The sequence below is a fragment of the Pseudonaja textilis genome, chromosome 4, assembly GCF_049901715.1.
Source record: "Pseudonaja textilis isolate UNSWEBS1 chromosome 4, rPseTex1.2, whole genome shotgun sequence".
Lineage (NCBI taxonomy): Eukaryota > Metazoa > Chordata > Lepidosauria > Squamata > Elapidae > Pseudonaja > Pseudonaja textilis.
In genome coordinates, this window is record NC_141993.1 from 19167667 (window position 1) to 19186981 (window position 19315).

The following is a 19315-nucleotide window of genomic DNA, read 5'->3' on the forward strand; positions in this document are numbered from 1 at the left end:
GTCTAAATATTTAACTATGTAATCAACCACAATAAATAATTAAAATTATATGCTGCTCAATTCTCAGGTGGGGGTTCTTAATTTCTTCTTTTTTTCCCTAAATGACATTTTAATATTATGCTCTCCTTTTTCAGAAAAAAAAACCCTAGCCAATATGCTAAATTAGACTTTTTTAATTACATGATTATCCTGCGTTTCCTTCAAGGAGCTTAAAAATGGTACGCTGTTGTTAACCTGTCCACGGGGCTAACATACATTTTGCTTGTTTCAGCAGGAAAATGCCTACTGACTCTTTATAGAGGACATGTCCTCCTCCTCACAACTACTTCCATCTCAGTGCTAGCTCACTGCTGAGGCAGGCTGGAGCAGATTTTAGCAAGACAGCAGCATTTTTCCTGGTATTGCAGCCCAAAACATTCAGTGGACGTTCTAGATACAATTGAGACCAATGGTGGGCAACTATGGCTGCTTTATGACCTTGGGCCTTCAACTCCCAGAATTCCTGAGCGCAGCTGGCTCAGGAACTCTGGGAGTTGAAGTCCATAGGTCATAAAGGGGCCATAGTCGCCCACTCCTGTTCTAGACCAGCTGTCCTTTGCAGGTTAGTGATAAGCAGAATCCCAACAGGTTGACCGTCTTCTTCTGCTGGGCCATTTATCTTGTTCAGTTGCTGGATAGTTGTTTCATCGGCAACAAAAACAGCCACCTTCCTTGTGCAGCTACTTTCTTCTTCTTCTTTTTTTGAAGAAGGAAACATCAACCTCATGTATGGTCAAATGCTGGTTGAAAGTCAATATTCCCAGTGGTAGGGAAAATACAGCTATCTGTATCTCTGATCCTCTGCATTAATTAGGCTTTTCTTGAATTTAGAAAGCAATGGCTGTTTGGTGTGCCTTCCTGTTTATAATATTTCACCCAACCTTATTTGACTGAGCCCTTATTTTAAGGCCAACGGTTTTTGGAAACAGTAAAACAAACACTCAACGAGCGCCAGTGAATTTGATTTTCGAGCAGTGGAAAGTTTGGAAATCAGCCAAGAGAAAGCCTAGAGAGGCAATTCAGGGCCAACGTAAGGAAAGGAAGCACCAAGAGCCAATCTCCATATAACTTGGCATCTGCTTTGCAAACTAAGGGCTATGCTTGCCTTGGGAATATCATAGACTTCCAGGAGATTAAGAGATCAGCGTTCTTGTGGCTAAATAAATAAATAAATACCCGGAGGTCCCCAAAGTAAAAAAAAAATAAAATGTTGACCAAATGAACTATGAACTTGATTTTAAAAAAAAAAAAAAACTACCCTGAACTGATCAGAAAATATTCCGGTTAATTGGCTGATAGAACTCAAGAAGCACCGTGGATGAATTGGCAGGGAGTAGCCACCAATCTTGGGGGGAATGATTGGTGGCTGATTTTCCTGCCAGAGGAATTGCTGGATGGAGCAGAATGGATCGCAGAGAAGCTGTCCACGAAACTGCCTTACCCTACTAGTTAGTACCGTATGAATGTTTGACTGGCCTAGTTTTGAAGCATGGTAAAGTTAACCTTAAGGGCCCAGTGGTTGACAGGATAATGTCTAACGTGGCTATGAGGACAGGCCCCCATCCACATAGCCTTGGCTTGTCAGTCCTGCAAGGCTGAATGAAGGCGAGTTCTCCAAGGTCACCTTGTGATCTTTGGAGTTGAAAAGGCTTTGGGACCTGGCTTTCCACTGGTCACAATATGCAAAGAAGAGCGACCAAGATGATTAGGGGGCTGGAGGCTAAAACATACGAGGAATTGTTGCAGGAATTGAGTTTGTCTAGTCTAGCGAAAAGAAGGACCAGGGATGACATAATAGCAGCGTCTCAGTATTTGAGGGGATCAACCTATTTTCCAAGGCACCAGATGGCAAGGCAAGAAACAATGGATGGAAACTAATCAAGAAGAGAAGCAACCTAGAGCTAAGGGCATATTTCCTAATAGTGAGAAAAATTAACCCGTGGAATGGTGGTGTGGTCTGCGGGCAGCCTGCGGAGCTGGCAGCTGAGTCGGACAGTGGGGAGGAACATGGGCCAGTCCTGCAGTCTGGGGAGGGCTTGGACGAGGGATCTGAGTCCGACACAGAGATGGGGGCCAGGGCCATCTGAGAGTTATGTGCTGATTCTGTAGCCTCCAGAATCTGACATCAGCAAGGCAGAAGAACAGGGGGAGCCTGTTCCCAGTGTGCACATGCACAGAGGTGCCAGAAGACAAGAACAGTTAAGACAAAAGGGGCGACTCAGGAGTAAGGCTTGGAGATGATTGGCCCCTCCCATAAGACATAAAGGAGAACAAAGGGACATGAGCCTTTGCAGGAAGCAACTTTGTTCGTTCTGGTTGGTTTAAAATCTGAAGCTCCATGTTGACTTTGTGCTGCATTTGGCCTTGTACAGCTAACTGGCAATTTAGTCGTTGGCAGCATTTCAAGGGAGATAAAGGTGGGTGCTTATCAGCCTTATCCTGAAAGACTGGCAGACTTTTGTTGGACTATTCACAAACTGTGTGGGATTCATTACGGGATGTGAATGCATATAATTCACAGCCATTGAAATAAAAAAAAAAGGTTTTGGGGAACAGTGTGTGATTGTTACTGTGTCTTAGGAAGCCTTGGTCAGAACAAAGGGCTTGCCTTCAGAAGATGTTGTACTCCATCACTGGAGGCTTCCAAGAAGAGGCTAGACAGCCATTTGTCTGGAATGGTATAGAGCAGGGGTGTCAAACTGGATTTCTTCGAGGGCCGGATCAGCATTGTAGTTCTCCATGGGCTGGCAGAGAAGGGGGAAATGGGACATAGGCCTCCTGCAGCATCCTGCCAGCCAAAATAGGGCACAGGGGGCCCATGACAGCCCCCCCGTGCCCCATTTTTGGCCTGGATGGCCTCCTGCAGCACCCTGCCAGCCAAAATGGGGAGCGGGGGGCTGTACACAGACCCCGTGCACCCTGTTTTGGCCAGCAGAGGCACTACGGGCTTGTCCTTTGGTATTTCCAGGCAGGGCAAATCTAAGTACTTTGTGAGCTGGATCTGGCCCACGAGCCTTGAGTTTGACACCCCTGATATAGTCTCCTGCTTGAGCAGGGGGCTGGACTAGAAGACCTTAAAGGTCCCTACAAATTCTTCTTTCTTATTATGAGAGCGAGACTGCAGGCAAATGGAGGATACTCACCATCACAGTCAAAAAGAGCAAACACAACATCACATACATGGTCTGATAGTTCCACCTTTGCCACAGTCTTGGCTACTTGTTGCATCGTATCTGCAAGAATGGAAACAAATTGCAAGTCATATGTCAACATTTTGTGGGAAATGAAAGACTTAACATAAATGTACTCAAGTCTGCAATCATTGTTTCTTTTTTTCCTGATGAGCAAAGTCAAAATAGGATTTCCCCACTCTATTATCTACCGATCCCCAATTTTAACATGAAGCAACCAGCCCTTTAGTTTAGTTTAATTTACTTTATTGTCACTGCACCTCGTATAATGAAATCAAACACCATCTTCAGTGCACACCATGACCATGAAAATAAACACTAACACACATCCTTCACACTCCACACATTGAACCAAAAACCGTGACACTGCACCAACACTGCACTATACAGCAGAATTCAAAAGAGCTACTGTCCTGGGATAGAAGCTGTTTTTCAGCCTATTTGTCCTTGTTTTTATTATTCTGCCAGATGGCAATAGTTAAAAAAAAAAGTGTTCCCAGGATGAGATGGATCTTTGAGAATATTTTGAACTTTCTTAAGGCAGCGGGAGCTATAAAGCTCTTCCAAAGAGGGGAGAGGGCAACCCATGATCTTCTGGGCAATGACGTTAACCCTCTGGAGTGCTTTCCTATCTGCCCCTGTGCAATTGGCAAACCATGCAGAGGTGCAGTAAGTTAAAATACTCTCTATGGTGCAGTGGTAGAAGGTTACCAGCAGTTTTCCATTTAGTTGTTGTTTTCTGAGAAGTCTCAGGTCGTATAATCTCTGCTGAGCACCCCAGGTCAGGTCCTCTTTTATGGTAACACCCAGAAACTTAAAACTGGCCACTTGCTCCACTCGGTCTCCATTGACAAGCAAAGGCTGGATGTCTGATCTGTTCCTTCTATAGCCCACTATAAGCTCCTTGGTCTTGTTGGTGTTGAGGACCAAGTTATTGTCTCCACACCACGAAAGCAACCAGTCCACTTTTCAAGCAAAGTGCTTGAAAGTGGGTGAGGAAAGCTGTGTGAGGGAAACTAAGGTTCACAATGAACAAAGGCTTGCGACAAAAGTAAAAAGATAACAAAAAAAGCTTCTTCCAACATGTTAAAAACAAGAAAAAAAAGTTAAGTCAATTGCTGGGAGAAAATGGCAAGAAGATGACAAGCAACAGGGAGAAAGCAGAACTACTTATAACTCATTTTTTTTGCATCCGTCTTTACACAAAGGGAAAAAAACAGTCCAACCTATCAAAAGCAGCACCACAAAAAACAGATTAGAACCACAAATCAAAATAAAGAAGAAAATGATAAGTGAGAACTTGACCACCCTAGACGAGTTCAAATCCCCAGGACCGGATGGATTACCACCCAAAGGTTTTGAAGGAACTGGCAGACCAGATCTCAGAACCACTGAACTATATTTTTTTTCTTTTTGTTTTTAATTAAATTTTATTGAGTTTTCAAAATTTAAAAACATAAAATAAAACTTTATACATCATTATAGCAATATCAAGACATCTTTTACATTTCCTTCTCATCTTTCAGCATACACATTTCTTTCATTATACAATTTCAACTTAATATATAAATAAATATATAGATATGAATATAGATATAAGAATTTACATAGTTTCTTATTCTTTATCTAATTGCCATTTTGATTTCTTTTTATTCTTAAACCATTCATACCAGGAATCCCAGACATTATAATATATTGACTCTTCTTTGTCTCTTAATTTCATTGTTAGTCTGTCTATCTCTGCACAATCTAAAATTTTTTTTTATAACAACATCTTCTGGTGGTACATACATTTTCCTGCTTCCAGAATTGTGCATAGGAAATCCTAGCAGCTGAACTATATTTTTCAAAGATCCTGGAGCACTGGGGAACTGCCAGGGGACTGGAAAAGAGTTGATGTAGTTCCCATTTTCAAAAAAGGGGGGAAAATATATATCCAGAACTAGAAGGTCTCTGAGGTCCCTTCCAATTCTGTTATTCTAGTCTATTCATGCTAAATGCACTTGCTAAATGAAAGGATGAAAAGCGCTGAAGTCAATTTGCAATTTCTCATCTAACTGCACCGCTGAAGCCAATCATATCAGATGCAGCTGTTTGTTCTCCTGATGGGTGTTTGACTGCAATTAATTTGACGTAGTTAGTGGAGAAGCTGAGCAGCAGCAGAGAGAGAGTGAGAGGGTGGAGTGCTAGGTTAAATCCTTGCAGGAAGATGGTTGGGTCCTAAGAGCACAGTACTTGTGAACAGCCTTTATCGGTGTCACTTGGATCAAGGGGAGTACGTCTGTGCTTCTCGCATAAACGCAGCTTTTTGAAGAATGGTTACCCAGGAAATGATCCCGGTGGATTCTGTCATATGATAACACATACAAATCCTCCTAGGACTCTTTAATTTATCATTTCCATAGATAACAAGGTTATACTCTAGGTAGCCCAGAAAGGGCTGTATGCTGTAATTTGTACCAAGATCTGAAAACTGATGAGAGTTATTTATGCAACTTAGGAACTCCGGATTTTTCTCTACAGCACAGAGCTTGGAATCCATGAAATCTGACAGAGCAGGGAGAGTTTGCTGGTGTCACGCCCCTGGGGGAGTCTGACTCTGAGGGAGAGGAGGAACAGCTGACAGGGAGTGGAAGGGTGGCTCTGGAGGTTGTGGAGGAGGCTGAGCAGTCAGAGGAGGACCCAGGCCCATCCCCTATCCATCCTAGGGCACGCAGGGAGGAGAGGATAAGGGAGAGACGTGATCCCCTTCATGGGCTGCAAGTGTGACAACTGAATAAGAGTTTAGACCTGCGTACTGGCAAACGCTGGAAACAAATTGTGTAAATATCTCTAGTTTATAGTTCCTCTCTGAGTTTGGCATCCTTCCCAGTGTGTGTTATATGTGGACATCCTCCAGCCTTTATCTTGCCTGGTTTGTGTTGCTTTTTTCCTTCTTCGTGTAACTGTGTGGGAGGTTTTTTTGTCTTCCGTCAAAGATATTCAGTGCTTGCTCGGAGGCACCAAGACGGCGAGCACAGCAGGGATCACGGAGAGACGCGAATCCCTGCTGTCGCCGAAGCCTGGCAACCCGGAAAGATTCAGTGCTTGGAAGCAAACTGAAGGAATAAAAGGGGCTTTACCTGTTTTCTATGACTGTGTTTGTTTTGTATCCCTCCCTGGGTCATCACAGCTGGGCTCTCCCCCACCCCTTTTATTGCAGGGATGAGGGAATCAATTAAGAGCATTCAGGAATAATAACAAACAGAACAGCAGAGTTGGAAGGGACCTTGGAGGTCTTCTAGTCCAACCCCCTGTTCAAGCAAGAGACCTTATACGAGGGGTGTGTCCAATCTTGGAACTCCAAGATTTGTGGATTTCAATTCCCAGAATTCCCCAGCCAGACAAGTTCCCAAGATTGGACACCCTTTCCCTATAGCAGTGATAGTTAACCTTTTTGGCACCAAGTGCCCAAAACACATGCGCAAACCTCCAAAATGCAATTCGTGTGCATCCCCTGCACATGTGCCCTTCCCCCATGCATGCATGTGTGTCCCCCAAACGAATGCATGTGTTTGGGGAAGAGAAAGAAAGACTTCTGCTGCTTTCCTTGCATGAAGCCAAAAGTCTCTCTCCCCCCAGCCTCAAGAACGGAGCTGGAAATGGTACCCTGTGATCCCAAATGATCGGTAGGAAAATGGGGTGGGGAATTTTCCTGCAGACTTTTGGGGGGAATTTTCTCAGGGTCTCTGGTCCACAGGATTTAAAATTATGAGTCTGGTGGTTCCTGAGGTCCAAAAGGTTGGCGATCCCTGTTCTAGTCGAACCCCCTGCTGAAGCAGGAGACCATATACTATTTCTGACAAGTGGCTGGCCAGTGTTTTCTTAAAAACCTCCAGTGATGAAGCACCCACAATTTCTGAAGGCAAGCTGTCCCACTGACTAAATTTTAGGAAGTTTCTCCTTAGTTCCAGGTTGCTACTCTCCTTGATTAGTTTCCATCCATTGTTTCTTGCTTGCCCTCTGATGCTTTGGAAAATAAGTTGACCTCTTCTTCTTTGTGGCAGCCCTTCAAATATTGGAATACTGCTATCATGTCATCCCTTGTCCTTCTTTTCTCTAGTTTAGCCACACCCAACTCCTGCAAGGCTTCTTCATATGTTTTAGTCTCCAGGCTTTTAATCACCATAGTTGCTCTTCTCTGCAGCTTTCCAAAGTCTCAACATCCTTTTCGGAATGTGGTAACAAAAACTGGATGCAGCATCCAGGTATGGTCTTACTAAGATTTTATAAAGTGGTACTAATAATTCATCTCTCTGTTTATACAACCAAGGACCATATTAGCTTTTTTGGCGGCGGCTGCACATTGCTGGCTCATATTTAAGTGATTGTCCACTAAGTGTCTTAGTAATCAAGTAAAAGGCCTGGGACTCTTCTATTGTTTTTTACTCCAGACCATAGAGAAAGCTGTTCCTTCCTTCAGCTTCATGGACATTAGCTTACTTAGGACATAAACAATTAATGGAAATACTTTGCCTATTCAGAGCACTAAATCTAGCAAATTTAGACTTTTAAATACATAGTCTAATCCTAGTAGTTTTGTTTTGGCATCTATTTTCAGTGCTAATGGGTATGTTATTCTTTTGTGCTGCCTTTAAATTGTTCAACATCACATTTTCTAAAGGTCATTGCCAAACTAATTAGTAGCCATACATAATATATATAAGAAACTATAAGCACAGAGTGTCAAGATCCACTTATAATGATGTCATACTATATATGTATGTATGTATGTATGTATGTATGTATGGCATTCAGCTTCCTTCGGGTATTTTCCCACGTCATTGTAGTTGTGCTTTCAAAGTTGTAGCAACGTTTCGGCAGAATCTCATCTGCCATCATCAGGCTTCTGATGGCAGATGAGATTCTGCCGAAATGTTGCTACAACTTTAAAAGCACAATTACAATGACATGGGAAAATACCCGAACGAAGCTGAATGCCATACATGTAAGTACCCGCGAAAACTTAAGAAAATATATATATGGAAATACATATAATAATATGTGTGTGTGTGTGTGTGTGTGTGTGTGTGCTACATTCAAGACATACATAAAATAGTTACACTCATACATATATAAAGTAATTGCAAGGTAACTTTCCAATGTATTTTTTATACTTTGTTAAGAACATGAGGAAAGGCAAGCAATTTCTGGAAATGACATACATATATACAGTATAACATACTGATGTCTGCCTATCTTCCGAGAAATTAAAAGTGCCCTACTTGATTCTATCTTAACTATTTTGTAGTTGAACAACTCCATAAGTTAAGGCTGAGAGAATCTTTGATTAGAGAACAGCTTGGCTGGAAGTCCTGCTAGTTAAGAGATTCTGGGAGTTGTGCTCTGGAAGATGTCGAGTTGTGAGGAGGGCTGCCGTAGTCTTTCACACACAGTTCAGAATCCTACATATGTGGATGTTTCTGGCTGCCAGTTATGAAAACATAAGAGATGTGACTCAGTTGCAACTAAGGTGCTTCATATATAAAGAAACTCATTCATTTTACACCAGAGTCTATCTCATGAGCAAAGGCATCATTATCTATCTATCTATCTATCTATCTATCTATCTATCTATCTATCTATTTTCCTGAACCACAACTACAGACGCATGACAAAAACTAAATTTACCTGTATTAGGACTTACAACTGTAATGGGCATTATAACGCAAGGAGTATCTGTAATGAAATTTAAATAATAATAACTGCATTTGCTTATGTCTGAATGTATTATTCCTCAACATCTACAATATTTTTTTTAAAAAAATCAGCCCATTTTTCTACTACCGATTCTACTACCGACACACTGAGCCGCGGTGATGCAGTGGTTAGAGCAGGGGTCTCCAACCTTGGCAACTTTAAGACTTGTGGACTTCAACTCCCAGAATCCCTCAGCCAGCAAAGCTTCCTCACCAAGGTTGGAGACCCTTGGGTTAGAGTGTTGCTCTGCAGGCTACTTCTGCTGATCACCTGATCAACGCCAGCAGTTTGGCAGTTCGGGTCTCACCAGGCACAAGGTTGACTCAGTCTTCCATCCTTCCAAGGTCTGGAAAATGAGGACGCAAATTTTTGGGGGCAATATGCTGACTCTGTAAACCGCTTAGAGAGGGCTGTAAAGCGGTATATAAGTCTAAGTGCCATTGTTTATGCTCTAATCAATTAACCCTTTGCTGGTTCTGATTCTGGCTTTCTAAAAGTTATGTCCCAGCATAGAATGATTGTTTATATTCAATGAGGCATCTGACAAAGAGAAATACCTCTGCTTCAGTGCTCATGAGCAGCTATCTATTTGTAAAGTCAATTCTATAAGATACAGATTAAAAAAATATAAGACCTAGCATGAAGCAGAGTTCAATGTCTTTAATATATTGCTGAAAATGGCAAAATCCTAAAGAAATTCTGGTTGTGCAAGAGGGCGGTTTTAGTGACCTAAATGATAAACCAATTTATCTTTTTCAATTTTGGAGCTCAATGTCCCTCAACACTTCCTTTCTACACCTGAAAAAAGCTGCTTACACTATATATAAATAAACAGTTCTATACTGAAGGAAGAATGATTTGAAACACTCATATTTCTGAAAACTTATCAGTAAGTACAGAGTATCAACATTTACAATGGGGGCGGGGGGAGCAAATAATCAAAGTCTTACAATTAGAAAATCTAGTTCAACTAAGCTAAACAATTCTACAACAATCTACTGCCAAGCAAACAGCAGGAGAAATTTTGTTATGTGTAACCAACACTCATTCAGGTCCACCTGGAAAACTGTGCTGCCACACAAATATAATGACAGAAGAATCAAACTCTGTGCCATCTAATGATATTTAAACCAGGAATTCCAGTTACTAGCCTAATAGCCACAATACATGTATTCCTGTCTGCAATATTAACCTAATTAATATGTAGAAATTTAACTGCCCCTGTCACAAGGAGAATCAGCACAGCATTTTGGCTTTGCAAGATGTTATTTTTTGCATTTGAATGGCCAAGTCAGCAAATATGAAAGTACTTTGCAGTGGTAGTCTCTGTGACAAAAATTAAGGAAAGCCAAAATTAGGGGCAGAGAGTTTGGCTCAGAGTACAGTAAACTAACTGCATATTAATGCTTCTGAAGATATGCCTCCAGTTAACTTACTTGGAATGCTCACGTGTGTAAGAGCTTTGAAAGAAACCTCATTAGTCTGGTTCTAAGTAGGATAGATGTTAATTAATTATGAAAGCCATCCTGCCAAGGGCAGTTAGCAAGGATCTTAGAGAACCCATTGACCCATCTGTGGAACATCTATCTGTGTATTTCAACCTTTTACAGAAATCGGTCTACTCAGATTTTTAATTTGCTGCTGAGCTGGTAAAAATAAGTTTAGGGGTGAAACTTTCTTTTGGGAAGAAATGGGAGAACTACAGCATGGTGAAAATGAACAAGGCTGTCTATAGATGAAAAGAAACTGATATCTGAACTACATGACAGGAAATAGCTTAAAGCAGGGGTGTCAAACTCGATTTCATTGAGGGCTGCATCAGGGTTGTGTTTGACCTTGGGAGCCCCAGCTGAATGTCACTCGTTTCGGGGGCGCTGATGGTGGCCTGAGCACTCTGCCAGGGAAAACAGGCTCCTGAGTTCCGTTTTCAGCTATAACGGCTTTCTGCAACCCTCTGCCAGCGAAAACGGAACTCAGGAGGACAACGCGCGGCCCTCCCGAGTTCCATTTTCACTGGCAGAGGGACCATGGGCCAGTCCTTCACTGTTTCCAGGGTGGCCCCACAGGCCAGATCTAAGCACCTTGCGGCCCAGATTTGGCCCCCGCGCCTTGAGTTTGACATCCCTGGCTTAAAGCAATTGGTTTAGCAAACTAAGAACAGAAACAAGAAACCATTTGTAGCAAAACCATGTCCACCCAGTCACATGACCACAAGCCACACCCACCACCTAAGCCACGCCCACAGAACTGGTTGTTAAAAATTTGAATCCCATCCCTGGTGGTGCTCATCTCTGTTACAAAGCCGAAAAGCCAGCGCTGTCCAAAGACGTCTCTGTGGTCATGTGGCCGGCATGACTAAATGCTGAAGGTGCACAGAACACTGTTACCTTCCCACCAAAGTGGTCCCTATTTTTCTGCTTGCATTTTTACATGCTTTCGAACTGTTAGTTTGGCAGAAGCTGGGACAAGTAACGGGAGCTCTCTTCGTTATGTGGTGCTAGGAATTCGAACCGCTGAACTTGCCGACCTTTCTGATTGACCAGCTCAGCATCTTAGCCAATGACCCACTGCATCCCTTAAATCATTGCTTATAAAAGCTACCATATGATAAATATGGGGTAGTTATGGCACCTGATGCTAATATTAAGATTAGCAATCATATAGCTGGGTTCCTAAAAGTAAAATCTATTGGGGAAGAACACAGGAAATGCTGTGTAGCGTTAGAGCAGGATTTTAAAACCACCCTTACTGTGCTGCGATCCCAATTTAAAACAAACTGTAGTATTCTCTGATGCAGCATTTAAAGCTTTCTCCAAGCTTGAGCAAAGTTATCTTAATTGTAAATAAGTAGGTGTCCAGCAAAGATTGCACAGCCTTTAAATTGCTTTGCTGAGGCAAGCTCTATTTGCGCCAACTTCTAAGCACCCATACACCATTATTCAGGATAGGCAATTTATTAGAGCAAGGTGACTCTCAATTAATATGCATGTAAAAATGTCCAGAAGGAAATAGTCAGCAGGTTAAGAGTCTCACTACATTTAATACTTCAGCAGTGTTTTTCATACTTGGCAACTTTCTAAATGTTTGGAATTCAAGTTCTGGAATTTCCTGGGAATTGAAGTCTAAATATTTAGAAAGTTGCCAAGTTTGAAAAAAGCACTGCTCTAACACATATTTTTAAGAAAATGTTTTCTGCGTGTGGAACCCAGTTCGCATCACAATGCAGGAGAACATAAATTCAACTCTCTGCTTCATGCAAAATATCACACACAGAGCTATTTACTAGAAACACAGGTTGATGAGAGACCATGGTGGAATAAGCGAATAGAGAACAAAAAGTACTTCCTCCATTCTATGGTTTCAACTGAGGTTAAGAGCTCATGTATGCTTTAAGAAAGCATTAAATCTGCTCCTCAAACTTCAAGCTAGGAAAGGGAGTAGGCTTCAAAAATACTTCAAACGCAATCATCTCACATACAAGGAATCAGTATTTCGTACCGAGAGCAGAAACTTCATTCACCTGTAAGTAATAACAGTGAAATTATCAGGTAAACGTAATTTGCAGCCAAGGACTGAGTGAAGTGACCTTAAAAATATTGATGTAATTACATTGAATTGATTTTTTAAAAATTGATTTACAACCGGAGCTAGTTCAGAAAAGCTTGAAAATGTTATCACTAAAAATAGAGTTTTTTTCCCAGGTAGAAACAGGTCATGTCCCAAAAGTTATGAAACGGCCAAACTGTGAATGAGAAGTTGAGCTCCCAAGGACAAAACTTTTAACATATTATTGGCAAAAAAAACTATAAGTGGTTTTAAGTCCTCATGTATTTCTTTATGCTGATTAAAATTAGAGAAAAGGACACTCCAGAAAATGCAAACCTATCCACGTAAAAAATACAGGTATTCCTTGATCACAGTCGAGCCCAAAATTTCTGTTGTTATATGAGTTGTGCCCCATTTTGTGTCCTTGTTGCCACAGTTGTTAAGGGCATCACTGAAGTTGTTAAGTCACTTTTTTCAATGTCGCTCTAACTTTGAATGGTTGTAAAATCGAGGACAATCTGTAATTCCACCATCTTTACTATGAACCAAATATATATATATTCAGAGTTTAAGACTATGAGTCATCAAAACAGAGATGTGCAGAAAAAAAAACTTGTGCAGTCTTGTACAGAAAAAAAACCTAAGCTTTGGCCAAGCCAAAGGATTGGCGAACTAAAGAAAATGCTACCCAAATAAGGAAAAGTAGCTTAACCACAATTGGCCAACGCAAATCATCTAAAAGCTCTCCGCAATTCAGGGACGTGTTGCTACTTCCCTCTTGTCCACATCTCCAGATAGTAGCACAAAGTAAAATAAAATTTCTGTTTAACACATTGCTTTAAAATGCAACTAATTATTGGCAATTGAACACTTATTTTGGAAAGGGAGGGGAAGAAGGAAACACGTTGGAGAAACCATAGTAAGAAACATCCAGATTGTGGATGTTGCGAAGGATATATAATAATCCTTATTGTGAAGGATATATATAATAATCCTACCTAACTGTCAGTTTCTAAAATAGCAAATGAGCACAAGGAATTCATACCTCATCTTTCAACTTCAGCTGCCGTGTGAGGCACAGCTGCAGTTAAAAAAGCAGGAAAAAAGTGCTTTTTCAAAGGCTGCTTCTCTGCACGCAGCATGTCTCGGTTCGTGCACTCCATGTCCCCCAAACACAACTCACAGTGAGGACAGAAGTTTCTAACCCAGTCCCAATCTTATTACACTATGTGACCTTGTTGCACAACTATGTTGACATGAAATTATTTTCCGTTCAGGAGTCTGACAGCCCACGGGTAGAAACTGTTCTTCAGCCTGTTGGTGCGACTGGCTATGCTTCTATACCTCTTACCCGACGGAAGGAGAGTGAAGAAGTGCTGACCAGCGTGTGAGTCGTCCCTGAGGATTTTCCTCACTCTTCTAGGGCAGTGAGCCCTAGCGAGGTCATCTAGTGGTATCAGGGAACAGCCCGCAATGTTTTGTGCTGTGCTCACCACCCACTGTAACGGTCTTTCTATCTGCGGCTGTCAAGCATACCACACCGTAATGCAATATGAGAGGACGCTTTCTATTGTGGACCGGTAAAAGGATTAAAAAGCACTCTTCAAGTAATGGGGAAGAACTGAACTTTCATGAATATATCTGGAGGTGATGATATGGCCAGACCAAAGGCACCAGATCATATAGTCACCGAGTTCCTTACTTGAAAAGGACACATATAATTAGAATATGGAACATAAAGAAGTACATAGCTAGGAAAATGTGAAATTGTCAGAACACAAATGAAGCATACTAAATGGAATGCCCTATATATAAATATATGAGAAAGAACCAATTTAACTGGGATTATTACAGGAGTCCATAAGAAAGAATAGTAAGGCAATTATATTTGGAAAGGAAACTATATGCTTGACTATAACGTAATAAATGGTAGGCTTATATCCATTAAAGTAATAAATAGGTTCAAATATATTAAAATAATAGATATCCAATAAAAGGTTATGGATATTCAATGGATGAGAGCTATGCAAAGCTACAGAGTCATTCTCTACAAGCTGCTTCTATATGGTTAGGAAAAGCTGTAAGTCTTCCAGAGATGCACTTACTGGTGCTGTTATCACACCCAATTACCTGGCTACTGTCATCCTCTTCTCTTTTCTTGCAGAAAAGCTTTATGGACTTTTCAAAGGAGCCGGCTCTTTATATAATTTATTCAAACTATGCAATTCCAGCCTGCCTCAAATGACAACTCTGGATTGATTTGCATCATGATCCATTTGCTTGTTTTCTTGGCTTCGGATGGCATTCTCAAGAATTTTCTCCAACACCCATGTTTTCTTTTCACATTCACCCTAACACCTTTTTTAATTTCGTTCCATAGTTCCTCCGATTTCCTCTCAAGTGATTCCAGACTTGCTTCAAAGCAATTCCTGATATTCTTGTTGAAAATGGTAGCTATGTACTCAAGATCACATTATAGAAACTCCTTGGCTTCCTTTTCCCACTTTAGCTGGACTTCCAACTTGAAAATGAACAGTCCGTGAACAAATCTATAGTCAATTCCTGGCTACATCTTTGCTGTTATACTTGACCTCTTGGATCGGGGCTGTTTTTATAATGTATTACTTTGGAATTGTTATGCAGTTTCATGGTTTTGTTCCTTTTGAGTTAAACAATGTGGTAAAGTATAGAAATGTTTGTATAGCTCTCTGTAAATAAATACATAATGAGGGTAACTGAACCCAATAAGTAGGGTAATTGTAATTGCCTGGCAATTATGGATCTCAACTCAAGGCTGCATTTATAAATGTGGAATACGTGCACTGAATTTTTCAACAAAACGCATTCACAGGATTGTAACAGCACAATTTTGTTTTTGTTGCAAAGACTTGTTTTTATCGCAAAAGGGGTTGAAGCAACATCCACAGCAACTAGGAAATGCAACCTTGGAGGATCCCATGAGTGAGAATATGCTGGGGTCAAAAATGACTGAAATACAGACCTTGACTCTTGTGATAGCTGCTAAACTAAATTTCACTAGGTATGCAGGCTCTGTGCTTTAGTTATATTCATCTTTTTATGGTTTAAACTTTCACAGTCTCTTTAAGTTATCTGGATCATGGCTTATTCTCTATGTGTAATGGCTCCATATGAATACATTGCAGAGACGGGGCATGTGATTTTGCAGGTCAAATTTCCTATATAAAGATCCGTTCTTTCTGTATTTCCAACAGCCACAGCTAAGCATCTAGTCAGGGATCTCCAAACTTGGCAACTTTAAGACTTGTGGACTTCAACTCCCAGAATTCCTCAGCCAGCTTAAAGTTGCCAAAGTTGAAGACCCCTGATCTAGGGTAAATAGAACCGTGAAAAAACTTCAGCACAAGACCTTGAAGAGCTGCTAACAGAAGTAGCCAATGTAACTTGCTTTAATGTAAGATTTCTTATATCTTTTCTCAGTGATTTCCAGCGACTGCTCTGCACACACTGAGGTTTTGCTGAATAGTCTGCCCAGCTGAAACCGTTCTTCAACTGCAGTGAAGGAGGCTATCTTTTAATTCATCAGAATCAGATCACAGAAGGTTGGAAGGAAACAACATAGCACCTCATCTGCTTCATTAAAAATACAAAGCATACTATTTATGCAGGCGGAGGACTTGGCAAGACTTTGCTTCTTCTCGGTGCGAGCAACCCAAAATTTGATTCCTTTGCTGATTATTCTTTTTTCCGGCATTATGAGTTTGCATAGCCCTTAGAGTCTATTGAAATCCAAATTTCCCCCTAAAATGGCTTTCAACACGATGCATTCCTCCTTGGACCATGAAATAATTCATGCGTTTTCTGTTTTATGGCTGCCTAAATCTCATCCAGAATAGATTTCTACTCCTCTCAGGGAAATGTCTAAGGGAGAATATATTAAATAAATCCCATTCAGATAAGATAAACAGGAAGTGGAGGATTTTCGGTTTTCTATCGTGTGCTCAGCTGTCCATTTTGTATCGTTTCTTTTCTGAGAAACCAGGATCCATATTATTGATCTAATAACTGTGCACTAAAAAATGCTATACCTTGTTTATGGAGCAGATGCTAGTAATTAAAATGCAAGTCTTTTTTTTTTAATGAACAATCCAGCTTGTTTGATGTGAGCCTTTAAGTAAAACAGGGCATTCTTGTGATCGATACTTAATGCAACAGAAATAGAAATGATTTGCAAGGCATCATGGAAACCACATTAAAAAAAACCCTCTTTACTGTATATAATCATGAATATAAATACAGTACTAAATGCAGCCATCTGGCTGACAATCTTAACTGCGGCTTATTTTGGGGGTAGGGCTTATATTACAAGCATCCTGAAAAATCATGCTAGGGCTTATTTTTTGATTGGGTCTTATTTTGGGGGAAACACGGTAATTCCTCAGTGTATGCATATACCTGGATATCTTTCTTTTCTCATATAAAGCTGCTTTTATGGAATCCCAGAATGCTACAAAGAAACCCTGAATGTTTTGGGGGGGAGGTGAGAACAAATTTAATATGAGAAGTGTGAAAAACAGTTCCATGTCATTCTAGAAGCAAACGTGAATAAGGCCATGGAGGATGATATCCAGTGACTGAATGGATGGCTATATACTTGAAACAGTTGAAAGCAGCCAATAGAGTTGGACTGCTGACCATGTTGTCATCACCACAATCACCTCTGAGCTATCAAAATCATGTGAAATGGCAAAGTTTGTATTTAGAGAAGATGGGAATAGGCCAAAACATACAGACTTAGATAGCCTTCAACTCTGAATAAAGAATGAAATGGAGGCAGCACATCAGTCCAAGTCCTTAAAGAACAGTTACCAAAACATCTCTGGCCTACAGCCATTAATTAATCAGATTTTTATTCTGCCCATCTCACCTAAGAGAACCAGTTTGGTCTAATGGTTAAGACACTAGGTAAAAAGCAAAAGACCATGAGTTCAACTCTTGCCTCAACCATGAAAGCCACCTAGGTGATCTTGGGCAAGTTACTCTCTCTCAGCCCAACTCACCTCACAGGGTTGTTGTTGAGGAGAAAGTAGTAGTAGGAAAGTGTGTTGGATATGTTCACTGCCTTGAGTTATAAAATAATAAAGGTGGGAAACAAACAAACAAACAAACAAATAACAAGGATGTGTGGATAACCCTTTAGAAAAAAATCTAATTGTTTCACTCATAACATTTATAATTACATCTGGAAGTGTGACACTCAACTTAAGCCTAGTCACACATACTTAAAATTGTGTTTCTAAACTAACTTGGACTCAGATTCCTTCTTAGAATGCTCAAAATTCCCTGTTCAAAAGAGTAATTCTACTAGTCCTATCTTGATGCACCAACATGGAACATTCACATAGAACTGGGACACAAAGGGAAAAAAAAAGGTAATAGCTGCAACAGCATGAATTATGCAAATGTTATTTATATTATTTAAAATCTGCCTGCTTTATAATTCAGTGAAATATCTTTCCACTGTCTGAAAATCTGCAGAAGCTTTGGGAAAATTGTAACATAAGCTACGGCACAAGAAAAACAAGACTCTTGTGCCGGAATTGAATGAATGGGCTTCATATAGTATCACAAACGCATGAAGTTTATTGCAGATATTGTGCGCACTTGGTATCAGGATAAGATGCTGCCTGGTGCTGAGAACACAAAATTGGGACAGATAACAGCCAGTGGAGTACAGTAGTTAAGGGAGTGGGGAAACCTAAATTCAAGTTCCCCTTTACCTACGAACGCTCACAGCGCTTCTGCACCAATCAACAATATAACTAGGAGGATCGTTGTTGTAGGGGAGAAAAATGATGGAACATTGTTGTGTATATTGCCCTGAGCTAGTGTACAAAAGAGATATAAATCTAATAAAGAAACAAACAAAATATTTAACACCAAGTGCTGTCCACTTTTCAAGTGGAGTCCACCTTAATTTATCTTAAAGAGCACCAGGGAAGAAGAATTTAGGGGACATCCACAAAGTAACCAAAAGTAACAATACAATTACGGTAATCCTGTTTGCCAGCTGGTGCAGAGAGGCTGAAGACTGAGGTAGAACCAAGCCAGTGACAAGTATTGAAACCCTAGAAATTAAATTAAGAGGATTCTTTTTAAAATATCTTCCTTCATTTATATTATGGCCAAAATAGGTGCAAAACACCCCACTGCTTGGGAGTACGTATTCACCCCCAGCCAATTAATATGGTAGAATCACTTTCTAGTTTTTAAACACACACTCTGTTAACTTTATAATTTTATCCCATATATACAAAATTCACTGGACACTGAAAGCTAACACATTAGTAGTATAGGTTGACTCTGAATGTTCAGATATGGTGCTTCTGTAGACAAAGAGCTTTAATGTCTACTTATATTACCGTGTTTCTCATATAATAAGGCCGGGTCTTTTTTTTTTTGAGCCCTGAAAAAATGGCTAGGCCGTCTTTTCGGGCGTGACTTAATCCCCCTCTTTGCATCTTCGGGCAGGCGGCTACGGTTTGGATGTTGACCTCAGTGTTGGTGGGGCACTTCGTATCGGGGTCAATGCAGGAAGCACCATATCCGGGTGTGCAACAAAAGTACTTCCTAATGGCAAGCCCCCCCCCCACCATCCCCCCCCATTTCGCATGTTTTAATATAGGCCTTAATTTGGGGGGAGGGGCTTAATTTCATTTCATGCCTATAAAACATGCTGGGACTTCCTATTGGGGGAGGCCGTATTGTTGGAAAAACAGGGTATTTACTACTGACTACCTAGAAGGAGACAGTCAGAGTTA

The 19315-nt window shown here is 40.7% G+C and overlaps 1 protein-coding gene across 1 annotated transcript in view; it reads right to left on the minus strand.

Annotated features, from left to right (window-relative positions):
• Window positions 1-19315, minus strand: part of MICU1 (mitochondrial calcium uptake 1) — a 159764-nt gene that overhangs the window by 12838 nt on the left and 127611 nt on the right. Inside the window, exon 11 of the mRNA XM_026713477.2 lies at window positions 3183-3272. Within this exon, the coding sequence (XP_026569262.1) occupies window positions 3183-3272 (90 nt within the window). The remainder of the gene's footprint in view (window positions 1-3182; window positions 3273-19315) is intronic.